Source organism: Gossypium hirsutum, chromosome D03 (genome assembly GCF_007990345.1).
Source record: "Gossypium hirsutum isolate 1008001.06 chromosome D03, Gossypium_hirsutum_v2.1, whole genome shotgun sequence".
NCBI lineage: Eukaryota > Viridiplantae > Streptophyta > Magnoliopsida > Malvales > Malvaceae > Gossypium > Gossypium hirsutum.
Genome location: NC_053439.1, coordinates 932,063 through 945,191, shown reverse-complemented (window position 1 = coordinate 945,191; position 13,129 = coordinate 932,063). Strand labels below are relative to the sequence as shown.

The window sequence follows — 13,129 nt, the reverse complement described above, 5'->3', positions numbered from 1 at the left end:
ACGCCATCATTGCTTGTTGAATGAACTGATCTTGACTGAACCAAATTTGATATTTCGGATTTGGGATTTCTTTTCTATTTCAAGAGATCGCCGTTGGTGGAGCTGATATTGAACCGTCAAGATGACCACTTAATTGATGTCCGTTGAGTAGCATCACTAATTGAGCTTTCCATGTTGCGAAGTTTACATTGCCTAGTAGCTTGATAGGCAAGTCCGTTGCCGGGTTGAATTGGACCACGGCTTCAACAGAAATAACAACAGTGTCAATCGAATTAAGTACGATTAGTACAGTTGGATTATCGAATAACAGTTAACCCTTTTGTCTTTTAACATCTTGAATATCGAACGCATTAGCATCATCACCTTCCAGCTTCTTCCATTTGAGTAGCTTGACGAGTCCACTTAACGCAACATCGGGATCTTCACTCATCATCAACTCTTCGGCAACTTGTGCGGGACTGACCTCGGTGTCCTGCAACAAGCCTTCAATCTCGCCGAAAAGGTGGTGGTAGCCATGGATTCCCAAGTAATTCGAGGCCAAAAGCTTGAAACCTTGAGGGTTGCAGTAGGACATGTGAATGTACATGTCCATTCGGCCTGGTCTGAGTAGAGCTGGGTCTAACCGGACCTTATGGTTAGTGGTGAATATAATGATCCTCTCGTCTCCACAGCTTGACCATAATCCATCAATGAAATTGAGTAGCCCCGATAGTGTCAACTGCACAATTTTTACAAATATATTTTAAGAATTAGCTTACATAATATATCTACGTGTGTAAACTGTAGAGAAGCCAAACCTGTACTTCCTTTTTCAGATTTATTGGTTTATCGGCAGGTTGCTGGCTGTTGCCGGTTTGGAAGATTGACACTGCAATTGATATCTTCAATCACGAGTATTGACCGGTTCCCCATCGATAGCAGCAACTGTCTCAAATCGGACTCCCAGTATATATTCACGAGCTGAAGATCATACACATCGAACTTAAGATAATTAGCCATAGCTGCAACCAAGCTCGATTTACTGGTCCCTGGTGACCCATACAACAAGTAACCCCTTTTCCATGCTCTCCCAACCTTTTTATAAAACTCTTTCCTACTAATAAACCTATTTAGATCCTCCATGACAGCATTTTTCAACTCAGGATCCATTGCTAACGTCTCGAACGTCGCGGGATGTTCGAAGTTAATGGAATCCCACACCTTTGAGTTAAATCAGTGCTTGTTGTCGAGAGTGTACATCTTCAAAACCCTTTATTCATCTCTTATTGCCTTTGCTTTTTCTAGTATGTAAGGCACATAAGAACTCAAAACCAAGTCTTTATGTTTCTTATGAAACCAAGCACAAACGACCGTATAGCGGATGGATCCTTCTGGTTATTGCTCATTCCTACTTCATTACCTACATAGGTCCATTTAAGCTCGATGCCTTGGAAATAATCAACCTTTGTCTCACATTTCGCGAACTTTATTGTGAGGTTATTGTCTTTTGGGGATTTGCTTATTTTGAGCATCTCGGTGTCGGAACTTATCTTGTTGCACAAGTAAACCTCGGATGCATAGTAGACTTAATTTCTCTCCATGCCATTGGTTTCGTTGATGATCAAAGCGAATAGTTTCGAGCGATGCTTAAAAAAGTCTTTCAATTATGTGAAGAGATAGTTGCTGATTCGAAAACAACGATGACAGAGACGACATCTTTTTGGTCAAAAACATGGTTAGAATTTTAGGTTTCATTGAGCCAAGAGAAAATGATATTTTGAAGCCGCATTCTATATATATTTAAGCCTTTTAAAATTTTTGTGCATTACCATTGTAATTCTAAATTTTTACAACTAAAAAGAAGAGTGGCATTTCACTAAAAGCACTGAAATCTCATGCAAGCAGCAATTTAATGCAAATAAAATATAATAGCTAGTAATCATATGTTCCTTCTCCTATTCACCTTCCTTCTACTCATCCTAACTGGCTTACCCTTGGTCTCAACTTTCTGTCTTTTAACTTCTCGAATTCCGACTGTCTTACCGTCTTTATCGACCGGTCCGTCACCTTCCAGCTTCTTCCGTTTGAGCAGCTTGACAAGTCCTCCGAGTGCAATGTCGGGATCTTCGCTCTTCATCAACTCTTCGGCAATTTGTGCGGGACTGACCTCGGTGTCCTGCAACAAGCCTTCAATCTCGCCGAAAAGGTGGTGGTACCCGTGGATTCCCAAGTAATTCGAGGCCAAAAGCTTGAAACCCTGAGGGTTGCAATAGGACATGTGAATGTGCATGTCCATTCGGCCAGGTCGGAGTAGAGCTGGGTCTAACCGGTCCTTGTGGTTAGTGGTGAATACAATGATCCTCTCATCACCACAGCTTGACCATAATCCATCAATGAAATTGAGCAGGCCTGATAGTGTCAACTGCAAAATGAACCATGTGGTGGGGTACCAAGGTTATAATTTTGATACAACAAAACAAGTAATTGCTCAATGAACCATGGGACAAGACAAAAAAGACATGTCTAGAAATGATATGTATTAATCATTGTCGGTAAAAGTATCACGGAGGTCTTGTATTATAAGATAGATTGTATTTTATTTTTTCTACTCAAAGAAATGGACAAAATAATCCATTTATGTTAGATCAAAAAGTAAATTAGTCCTTTTATTAAAAGTTTCATTCACTTTTACTGTTAAAAATTAATCTCTATATATTAACATAAGGTACAAGTGACATGCCATTTGTTATCAATAACGCTAGTTTTTAACGATAAAAATAGATTAAATTTTTAACAAATACGTGGGCAAAATACAATTTAACTATTTTCTAAATAAAGGGGTAAAATGTAATTTAACTTTTAATATAACTACGTGGAGTTTTACCCCCATATGATCTTTCCCTGCAATTTCCCAATGTGAAAAAGTGGGAACTCAATGCTTTTATGGTTCAAGTAATGCTTAATTCTCAGTTTTAGATGGTACTTAAAATATGCCAAACCTGTACATGATGTTCAGGTTGTTTTCGTCCATCGGGGGCATGCCGTCGGTCCGGCAAATCGATGCTGCAATCAATGTCTTCGATGACAAGTATGGACCGATTCCCCGTTGATAGTAGCAACCGTCTTAAGTCGTAATCTCCCATTATATTCACAAGCTGAAGATCATACACATCAAACTTCAAATGATTAGCCATGGCCGCAACCAAGCTAGATTTCCCGGTCCCGGGAGGTCCATATAACAGGTATCCCCTTTTCCACGCTTTTCCAACCTTTTTATAAAACCCTTTCCTCTTAACAAATCTATCTAAATCCTCCATAACATCGTTTTTCAACTTCGGGTCCATCGCCAACGTCTCAAATGTCGCGGGATGTTCGAGATTAATCGAATCCCACATCATTCCCATATAACCTTGCGTACTAAGTGTATACATCTTCAAAATCCTTTGTTGATCTCTAATTGCCTTCGCTCTTTCCAATACAAACGGCACATAAGACCCCAAAACCAACCCTTTGTATTTTTTATCGAAACTGAGCTCGAACGATCGTTTCTCGGCTCTCGCAACGACTTGATCGTTCGGGTTATTCCCTTTCTCCGCTTCGGCACAGACAAATCTCCATTTAAGCTCAACACCCTCGAACAAATCGAAGATTTTCTCGCCTTTCTCGAGCCTTATAGTAAGGTTCTTTTCTCTTGGGGTCTTACTAACTTTAAGCCTCTCCGTGTCGGGACTTATCTTGGTACATAAGTAAACCTCGGACGCATCGTAAACTTGATTTCTAACCATGCCATTGGATTCTTCCATGACCAAAGTGAGCAGTCGAGATCGTGGCTTGAACAAGTAACCCAAACTCGTAACGAGATAGTTTCGGATTGGGTAAGGGATGATATCGTTCGCCATGGATCGAAATAGCATGATGGAAGCTGTCATGGAAGCATAGGCCGAGAACAATGATGATGGTGATGGCATTTCTTTGCTTGAAAACATGTTGTAAAACTTAAAATTTAAAAATTCGCAGGCAAGTTACAAAGTGATGGTGATATTCAAAGAAATTTGGGGGAAATTTATAAAAATAGCCCTTACAAGGTTACCTCTGGTTTAAGGGAAAAAAAAAAAAGAACAAATCCACCATCTCCATTTTCACATACATAAAATTTGCTTTGCACAAAGTGGGTTTATTTAAGGTTCCTTTTGAGGGAAACTTTATTTATGTAGACTTTTTAGTGTAGGGGTGTGTTTGTGAATTTACTTGGAAACAAATTGTTCAATGTTTTTTAATTAATGATTTTTTTATTTAAATACTTTTTTACTCTTTTTATTTTTCAATTATATATTTTTCATTAAATTTTAAAAAATCCAAATAAATAACTTTTATAATCATTATAAACAAATCTAATATTATATTTTATTTTATAAAGAAATATATTTAAGAAGTTTACGAATACAATTACAAATAATATTAAATTATAGTACATTCACGATTTAAATAAAAAAACGAGACTTTAATTAGAAAAAAAAAGATTTAAATGCCCTTAAAATAATATTTGTTCCACAATTGAAAGAACAAACTTTTGATAATTTAACAATCGGAGCGGGTGGCATCAAGCTCTTAATAATGGTACATATATATCTAAACAACACCACAATTGGGCTGAAAATTGAAATAAATCCAAACGAAGCTCCCCAAAGTATATAGGAAAGAGAACGTAGATGTTCAAGATTAGAGGTGTTTATGAGTTGGGCTCAGAAAAAATTTTGGCCCGCTTCCTAAGCCCAGCTTGACCCATTTTTTAATATACACCAAAGATTTATTTTAAAAATAAAAAATAAAAAAAATTATTTTTTACCTAAACTTATATTTCAAGCTTATATTTTTACCTGAATCTTCTCGTATTTCGAACGGCTATTAGACTGGGCCGGGCTTCAATATAGCAGGGAAGTCTCTGGATATTCAGTATCAATATCAAACTTTACTAAATTAGATATGGAGTGGGGTCAAACCCTCAAACAGGAAACAAAAGTGACCTTACAATATTGTCTTCATCCTCAAGCTCAAATAAACTCGTTAGAATCAAATATCTCTCACTTAGGAATGGTTATTAGGTCAAATCCATCACACATCTAATATGGCTTTTTGGCTAATGGGTTCTTTTTGAAATAATTAATTATTGAAGAATGGGTGATAGCAAAATCCAAAAAGGGGATATGTCCCTGTGCAGGATTTGAAACCCCTATCCCCAAGACAAATGACTTTATAGCATAGAGTTGTGTATATGCATAGGTGTAAAGAAATGGGTGCATGGCAGGCACAGGGGTGGAACCACATTCACTTTAGCTGACTCATTTTCACAGCTTTTTTCGTTTTAGAAAAACACGAAAGGTAAAGTAAGTGTCCCCTTTGTCACTATCTTGGCTTTTTAAGATTTTCCTCTATAAGTTTATTATACTTAAGGTGAAGATAGAATTCTGAATTAATGATTAAGGTGAAAGAGATTCTTATTATTTTATCTAATTCTCGTAGTTTATTATAATTTTTAATTTAGTATCTAAATCAAACAACATTATGTTATTGAATGAACATTTAACATGTGTATTATAGTTGTTTGAATCGGAAAAAAAAAAGTTTTAGACCGGTTGACTTGAGAATCAGTACAAATCAATTGAATTGGATGGTTGAATCGATTTCTTTTTATAAATTTTTAATGACCTACTTAATCAAACCGATAACCTAATTAATTCGATCACCTGTCTGATTCTAAAATTTTTGATAAACGCCTTAATAAAAACATAACAAGTTATTCACTTAAAAATGTCAATTTCTAGGAGTTTTCCTTGTGGAAAGAGTCATGACTGATCGACAACACATCATCTTTTGATATTATTATATTAGTATTATTTTCACCCACGTTTTTAAATTATAAAGTGAAAATTTAAATCTTATAATATGCTCAAAATTTTGTACACTTTTTATATATTTAGAATTTAATATCAATACTTTTGTTTTCGGGAATTAGTCTCTCTATTTTTTGAATTTAAATTTTAGATTCGTTTGTAAACACCGTTAAAGTTTATTTGTTGGGGTGACATTTTGGAATTAGAAAAAGAAATATCCAGTTGATATCCATGTAACAAAATAAATGGTACTGTAATTGACCTGAATTTAATAAAAAATTTTAACGGTACTAACAATTTTAAAAATTCACATAAGCATTTTAATCAGAATAAATTATTTAGACTAACTAATGATATTATAAAAGTTGAAGTACCAGATTATTTTAAAATTAAAGTATAGAGATTAAATCTCAAATTTGAGTTAAATATAGGGATCGAAATTAAGATTTAACCATAAAATTAGAGGGATTAGAATTGAAATTTAACCATTATCTTCCCATGTTAGAAAAGAAAAAAAAATATTGGACATGCGTCATATAAGGAAGGCCTCAGGGCTATTGATTTGAGGGATCAAAACTAAAATTTAACCGTATTGGAAGAGTTTACCTTCTTTCTCGTTTGAAGGGTTCCTCTATTGAATTTAAAAAAATATATATATTTAAATCGTACAATTATTGTTTTTCTTCTGTTTTATTTCCATAAATCGATTTTTAAAAATAACAATGAATGAAAAATTTTACAGAAATGATTAATTTGTTCTTTGATCTAACATAAAATGATTAATTTATTCATTTTTTGAGTATAAGGGGTAAAATACAATCTGACTCTTAGTACAAGAGCTTCTATGGTACTTTTACAGTTCCTACCACGCTTTGCGTTGGATCAGTTATTTTTGGGGCTAAATTATAGAGTAAATATTTGAAGATTAAAATATACTTCAAGTTATTGTACTTATTGTACATTTGAAATTTGGTCTTCATATTTTTATTTTTAAAAATTTAGTCCCTCTATTTTTGAATTTAAAAATTCAAATCCAATCGTTAACACCATTAAATTCTTTTGTTAAATTCACCGGTATAACATTTTGAAATTAAAAAAAAATACTTTAAACAAAATAAAGTATTTGGGCTAATCAAGGATATTGTAAAAGTTTATGTACCGAATTTTGCCCAAAAAGTTAAAGTATAAGGATCAGATCTTAAATTGGAGTATAGGATAGAGACCAAAACTGAAATTTGACCATTGTTGTATAATCTTAAATTTGAGTATAATATAGGGACCAAAATTGAAATTTTATCATTTTCATATATAATGCAAGAATGAAAAGGGTAACCCACGTGATTATATATTAGTATAGCCACCAAAACTACAAATTTACCATTTTCCTATATAATGCAAAAATATATATATTGAAAGGTGACTCACGTGTCAACAAAGGATTTATGTATAGGTATATAGATAAAACAAAGAAAAAAAAAAGGTAAACTACTAATAAGATTATGTTTTGGTTATTAAATTTTAAAATATTACAAAATAGTCATTAAATTATTTAAAATTTTTTATTTAAGTCATTGGGTTGTTAATTTTTTTTTTAAATTTGGCCAGCAAGCTTCAAGCAACGATTCGACGATCGATACAGTGAATCAATACTCCTCGACAAGTAGAATAATATACCCAATATCCAAATGATTTAAATAAAAACTTTCAAATAATTCACTGACTAATTTGTAACTTTTTGAAGTTGTGCAACTAAACATAAATTTACTAATAATTTAGTTACCTTAAATGTAATTTACTCATAAAAAAATTAAACATGAAAATTTAATAGAAAAAAATGAATTTTTGAACAAGAATCATGAATTTGGATTGGTCTTGTTTCAGCAAAAGATCTGCCAAAATCAATAGCAGTATGTAGAGGTCTTTATATTAAGAGTCAGATTATATTTTGTTTTTTTATTCAAAAAATGAATTAGCCACTATAGTTAGATAATAAAAAAATAAAATGGTCATTCGGTTAAAAAATTATACATTTCTACTATTAAAAACCAATCATTGTACGTAAGCATGAGGTACACGTGGCACATCAAATGTTACTTTCTGATTATCTCATCAGGTACATTAGATTTTAACAGTACAAATGGATGAAATTTTTTAATAGAAATGACCAATTTGTTGTTTGATTTAACGTATAGGGACTAATTTGCCATTTTTTTAGTATAAAAGACAAAATACAACCCAACTTTTAGTATAAGGGTCTCGATAATATTTTTACCTAATTTAATCATATCTTTAATAATATATATAATTTTATCCATAACATTGAATCCCGATTAAATTTGAGATCGAGTCAACACCCCTAAAAACTAATGCTCTTCTTCCATTATAAGTTTCGAACTCAAATCTTACTTAGAACACATCAAACGATTTAAGATATTGATATTTTATAATAATATTACAAACATATAAATATATTATTGCCAGTATAGGAGGATGTTGTTTTAAGCACGTTGAAGCTAGTTTATATTCCTATTTAAGGGTTGGGAAGGGGTTATGAGTAGTTGTAGGTATTGTATAAAAAAATGAGTTTTTTTTTTGCATAATGATAGTTTAGCTTCTAACTTTTATCATTTTTGTCACTTTGATCCTAATTTTTTTTATCACTCTGGCCCTTAATCTTTAAAATTTTAGTGAATTTGTTTGTTTGTCTTTTTGGAAAAAGTTTACTAAGCTATTAAAATTTTGGCAGCATTAGCATGACAATTCGTATGGCAGTTCATGTGTATTTTATAAAAATTTTAAAAATACATTAAATTTATTTTAAAATTTGGGAAAAAAATAACTTCATAAGATTTTTTTAAAAATTATTCATGTTAGCAATGAAGTACAAGTGAACTGCCATACTAGCTATCACATATATATCGTTAAAATTTTAACAATTTAATCATCTTTTCAGTAAAAAAAAAGTAACTTGACTAAATTTTGAAGGTTAAGGGCCAAAGTGAATAGAAAATTAGAGCCAAAATGACAAAAAGAAAAAGATAAACATTAGTAGAGGTGTCCATGGGTCAAGTCAAATCGGATTGAGGCTCAGTTCTAAAATATTTTTCAAGCCCAAATCCATTTTTGGGTCAGGTCAGGACGTTAAAAAAAACCCTTTTTACTATTTAAGAATTTAAAAAATAATAATTATTTTATAAATTTTTTATTTTAATTTTTTATCATTTAAATTGAATTTGCGCTAAGTATAAAAATCATTGTCCAAACCCAACCCAAATCGGACTGGACTAGGCGAGCTACTAACCCTTAAATCATATCCAAAGATTAGGGATTAAATTTTCCATTATACTTTTCTAAAAGAATTCATTAGGAGCCCATATTAGCCTTTCCAACAAACATATATGGGCCTTAAGAAATCCAAACCCAAATTCCGTACGAAATTTTGCCGCGAAAACAGGAAAAATGCCGTTTGGTTCAAAAGAAAATTTCAGTTTTTTTTCCCCTTTCCCAGAAAAGAAAATTTCAGTTAAATCCGGGGGGAAAACAAATCAACGGAAAGGCCTTACCTTTAGCATTCAATTTTCTTTAAAAATGTCTTTTCAAAGCCATAGCTGTTGTTGTTTTAAGAATCAAGACTTGGTCAAAAAAGCAAATCTCAAATAAATCGAAGAAAACAAAAACAAACCCATTTCCTTTCTTTTTATTACAAGAAAAAATTGTAATAACAAAAACATTACTATGATTTCTTGTTTGGTTGACTCCCCCACCATTTTCGAAGCACCCTAAAAAAACCCATTGAAGCAAAATATGACATTTGGGGTTTCTCTTATATTATTCTCCCTCTCATCCACCTTCCCCTTTCCCCTTTGAAGAGGTACATTGTTTTTCAATTTTTAAAATTATATGTATATATGAATATTTGAATGTTTGATGATATAATACATTGTCTATGATATCATTGTGCAGACATTTGAGTCCTGGGGATTGTTATCAAGAAAATTTGCCCAGCCTCAAATCATGTCTGATATTCAAAACCAAGGTCTTCTATTATTATTTTTTATTTTTTCACTAATTACCCTTTTTTTTTATCTGTTTTTAGGATCCCATTTGCATGTTTTGATGTTTTTTGGAAGAAATAAGGAAAACCCAATTGTCCAAAAGAGGTTTTGTTTTATTTTATTTTATTGATATTATAGTGATTTGCATGAATTTTTTGTGGAATCATGGTAAATTTGGGGGGGGGGGGTTAAGTAATGTTTAGGGTTTGATAATGGGTTTTTATTTTATTTTTTACAGCATTTGATGTTGATGTATCTGAAGAAGAAAAAAAGAATGCAATGGGTTCATTGAAAAAAGCTGCACTTAGTGCTTCAAGTAAGTTTAGGAATTCATTTTCAAAGAAAGGTAGGAGGAGTAGTAAAGTAATGTCTATCGAGATCGAAGACAAGCACAATGCCGATGAGTTGCAGGCCGTTGATGCCTTGCGACAAGCGCTTTTATTGAAAGAACTATTGCCCGAAAAACACGACGATTATCACAAGCTGCTAAGGTTGTTTTGTTTTCCATCTTGTTTTGTTCTTTTCAGGACAATGTTGTTGTTGTGTTAAGCTCTAAAATGTGTGTTTATGAAGGTTCTTGAAGGCTAGAAAGTTTGATATTGATAAAACAAAGCAAATGTGGAGTGATATGCTTCAATGGAGGAAGGAATTCGGTACCGACACGATTTTGGAGGTAAAATCTTATCTAGAAAAGGCATAAAACAAAATGAATCTTTGTGACTGAGTTGCATTTTCGTTTTTTTTTTTTTCGGTTTAAGGATTTTGAGTTCAAGGAGCGTGAGGATGTGTTGAAATATTATCCACAAGGGTACCATGGAGTAGATAAAGATGGACGACCGGTATATATAGAGAGAATAGGCTTAGTAGATGCTAATAAGCTCATGCAAGTTACGACTATGGACCGGTATATCCAATACCATGTACAAGAGTTTGAAAAAACGTTCAATACTAAGTTCCCAGCTTGTTCTATTGCTGCCAAGAAGCACATTGATCAAAGCACCACCATCTTGGATGTACAAGGAGTGGTAAGTGAATGATAATATATATGTATATATACATATAGATAATGTATGAGAATGCAGCATGGTTTAATTTCGAGTTTTAACGATTCAGGGTCTTAAAAGCTTCACCAAAGCTGCAAGGGAACTCATCACTCTTCTTCAAAAGACTGATGGTGACAATTATCCCGAGGTACAGGTTTACGCTAGACTTTTGTTTCAGTTTTGATTTTTTAACTTTATATGATGTTTGGTCTTTTCTTTTTGCAGACATTGAACCGGATGTTCATTATTAATGCTGGTTCGGGATTTAGAATGTTGTGGAACTCTGTTAAGTCTTTCCTTGACCCTAAGACAACAGCCAAGATTAATGTAAGTATATCAGGTTCCTCGTGTTGAGTTTTCTCCTTTTATTGCATAAAAGGTTAATCGATAAATATTTATCGTGTATCAGGTTCTTGGAACCAAATTTCAAAGCAAGTTGCTTGAAATAATTGATGAAAGGTAAGTAGTTTTGACCACATGAGCTTAGTTTGCCTCTTTTGCATTGTGATCAAACATTTTCATTTTGCATGTGGCTTTATATCAGTGAGTTACCGGAGTTTTTGGGAGGTACTTGCACCTGTGCCGATCAAGGAGGCTGCATGCTTTCTGATAAGGGTCCATGGAAGGACCCGGAGATCTTGAAGGTGAACCCGAACTGTCTTTTGGCTCCAATATTCTGTATAGTTGCTCTTTGGTAGCGCTTAACCAATTCTTCCGCTTGCAGATGGTTCAAAACGGTGAACATAAATGCACGAAGAAGTCTCAGCCTCAAAGTGCTGAAGACAAGACGGTTTACAATGATGAGGCCGTGGTCTCAGAGGTTCTTTTTTGCTTAACACATCGGCTTTATTTCCATTTTTTTTCATTGATTGACTTTGTAGTTTGTTTCACAGTCAAACCAAGCTAGCATCTCGGAAGCTGAGGCTGTCCCAGATGCAGGAAACAAACAGAACATTTCCCCAAAACTCTCTCCTGTTTATGAAAATGTAAGTATAGCAGCCTTTCTTTGCTCGATGTTGTCAATAATAGCATCTAGTAGTACCAACAAGTTCGTTTCTTGCGTTAAAAGTTACAATTTTTCCCTTGGTTTTTCTTTGTTCTGATAAATCTCACAGGTCCAAACAAGCCAAAACAAGAAATTTGTGCCAATGGCTGATAGAACTGTGAGTTTAGCTCCGAAAACTGGTGTGCACAACGAGAAAGTTCCTGTACGATCGAAAGGTAAATTGAATATTTACTTGCACACACTTTGAATCGTAATAGCTGCTAAGGTTTCCATTGTTGCAAAGGCAGATGTTTATCCTATGCAACACAAGGATCCCGATGGTTTCAGTTCTCCGATATTCACCGGTGTAATGACCCTCGTTATGGGCATTGCTACCATGATGAAAGTAACACGCACCATGTCACAGAAAGTCAGTGATGACTCGAATGCTGTTAATCATGTTGGAACGGGGGTTAAGAACCAAGAACCTTCGGCTGCTAACTTACCACCACCGGCATCCATCTCACCTGCTGAGATGATGACGGTCATGAAACGTATAGCCGAGTTGGAAGAGAGAATAACCATTATGAACACACAACCTACAACGATGCCCCCTGAGAAGGAGGAATTGTTGAATTCTGCAGTAAACCGAGCCGATGCCTTGGAGCAAGAGCTTATGGCAACTAAGAAGGTAAACATTGCTGGTTTTGATAAAGCTTTGGTTTTCAATAGTATTCCATATCAAAGTGATCGACATTGTCATTCCCATGCTTTGTTAGGCTCTCGAAGACGCGGTTGCTCAACAGCAGGAGCTCTTGGCATATATTGAGAAAAAGAAGAAGAGGAAGAGGAGGGTTTTGGTAAGCTATAAAGAGTTCCATAGCTCTTATGAACAATATTATTCACATGAAAGTTATGCATTCGAGTCTGATATTCGATTTTCTCATATTTTCAGTACTTCTGGTGAAGAAACAAAAAAGCCGAACACTAACAGATGCTCGGAAAACTGGTGGTGGAGCAGTTCAGTTTATAAGGCAAACCCACAAAGTGCACTCTAGTCTTTACATTTCCACTCATAGAATGTGCAATGCAAAAAAGTTTTGATTATATATACATGATTTAAATTGATCTGTTATATATCAATGTACATGCATACATTTATATATATACATACTA

General features: G+C 33.8%; 3 protein-coding genes and 1 pseudogene across 5 annotated transcripts; 1 reads left to right on the top strand and 3 right to left on the bottom strand.

The window, feature by feature from the left end:
• Positions 1 to 79: 79 nt before the first annotated feature.
• LOC107907814 (AAA-ATPase At5g17730-like) lies at positions 80 to 592 on the bottom strand. Its single transcript, XM_041089537.1, has 2 exons — positions 364 to 592; positions 80 to 240 (listed from the first exon to the last, which is right to left on the bottom strand). The coding sequence occupies exons 1-2, from the start codon at positions 590 to 592 to the stop codon at positions 80 to 82; spliced, it is 390 nt and encodes a 129-aa protein (XP_040945471.1).
• A 233-nt stretch (positions 593 to 825) lies between these two features.
• Positions 826 to 1,511, bottom strand: LOC107909420 (AAA-ATPase At5g17750-like; annotated as a pseudogene).
• A 267-nt stretch (positions 1,512 to 1,778) lies between these two features.
• LOC107909417 (AAA-ATPase At5g17760) lies at positions 1,779 to 4,170 on the bottom strand. Its single transcript, XM_016836918.2, has 2 exons — positions 2,979 to 4,170; positions 1,779 to 2,401 (listed from the first exon to the last, which is right to left on the bottom strand). The coding sequence occupies exons 1-2, from the start codon at positions 3,963 to 3,965 to the stop codon at positions 1,919 to 1,921; spliced, it is 1,470 nt and encodes a 489-aa protein (XP_016692407.1). The 5' UTR covers positions 3,966 to 4,170; the 3' UTR covers positions 1,779 to 1,918.
• Positions 4,171 to 9,391: 5,221 nt separating this feature from the next.
• LOC107909414 (phosphatidylinositol/phosphatidylcholine transfer protein SFH12) lies at positions 9,392 to 13,092 on the top strand. Of its 3 annotated transcripts, XM_041089536.1 has the most exons (16): positions 9,392 to 9,741; positions 9,834 to 9,886; positions 9,967 to 10,030; positions 10,164 to 10,416; positions 10,499 to 10,598; positions 10,684 to 10,950; positions 11,039 to 11,116; positions 11,194 to 11,295; positions 11,378 to 11,427; positions 11,513 to 11,612; positions 11,693 to 11,788; positions 11,862 to 11,954; positions 12,084 to 12,189; positions 12,262 to 12,644; positions 12,733 to 12,813; positions 12,909 to 13,092. In XM_041089536.1, the coding sequence occupies exons 4-16, from the start codon at positions 10,205 to 10,207 to the stop codon at positions 12,918 to 12,920; spliced, it is 1,680 nt and encodes a 559-aa protein (XP_040945470.1). In that variant the 5' UTR covers positions 9,392 to 9,741; positions 9,834 to 9,886; positions 9,967 to 10,030; positions 10,164 to 10,204; the 3' UTR covers positions 12,921 to 13,092. The 3 variants fall into 3 exon arrangements, with proteins under 3 accessions (XP_040945470.1, XP_016692406.1, XP_016692405.1); XM_016836917.2 differs by lacking the exon at positions 9,834 to 9,886; XM_016836916.2 differs by lacking the exon at positions 9,967 to 10,030 and having other exon boundaries at positions 9,834 to 9,906.
• Positions 13,093 to 13,129: the final 37 nt, after the last annotated feature.

Coding starts and splice junctions, on each gene's coding strand:
- LOC107907814 (XM_041089537.1), bottom strand. CDS start 592: ATGGACATGTACATTCACATGTCCTACTGCAACCCTCAAGGTTTCAAG. Junction 241..363: donor CAAATGGAAGAAGCTGGAAG/GTGATGATGCTA, acceptor TTTCTGTTGAAG/CCGTGGTCCAATTCAACCCG.
- LOC107909417 (XM_016836918.2), bottom strand. CDS start 3,965: ATGTTTTCAAGCAAAGAAATGCCATCACCATCATCATTGTTCTCGGCC. Junction 2,402..2,978: donor AACCTGAACATCATGTACAG/GTTTGGCATATT, acceptor TTCATTTTGCAG/TTGACACTATCAGGCCTGCT.
- LOC107909414 (XM_016836916.2), top strand. CDS start 9,885: ATGTCTGATATTCAAAACCAAG. Junction 10,599..10,683: donor GTACCGACACGATTTTGGAG/GTAAAATCTTAT, acceptor TTTCGGTTTAAG/GATTTTGAGTTCAAGGAGCG. Junction 11,296..11,377: donor AGACAACAGCCAAGATTAAT/GTAAGTATATCA, acceptor ATCGTGTATCAG/GTTCTTGGAACCAAATTTCA.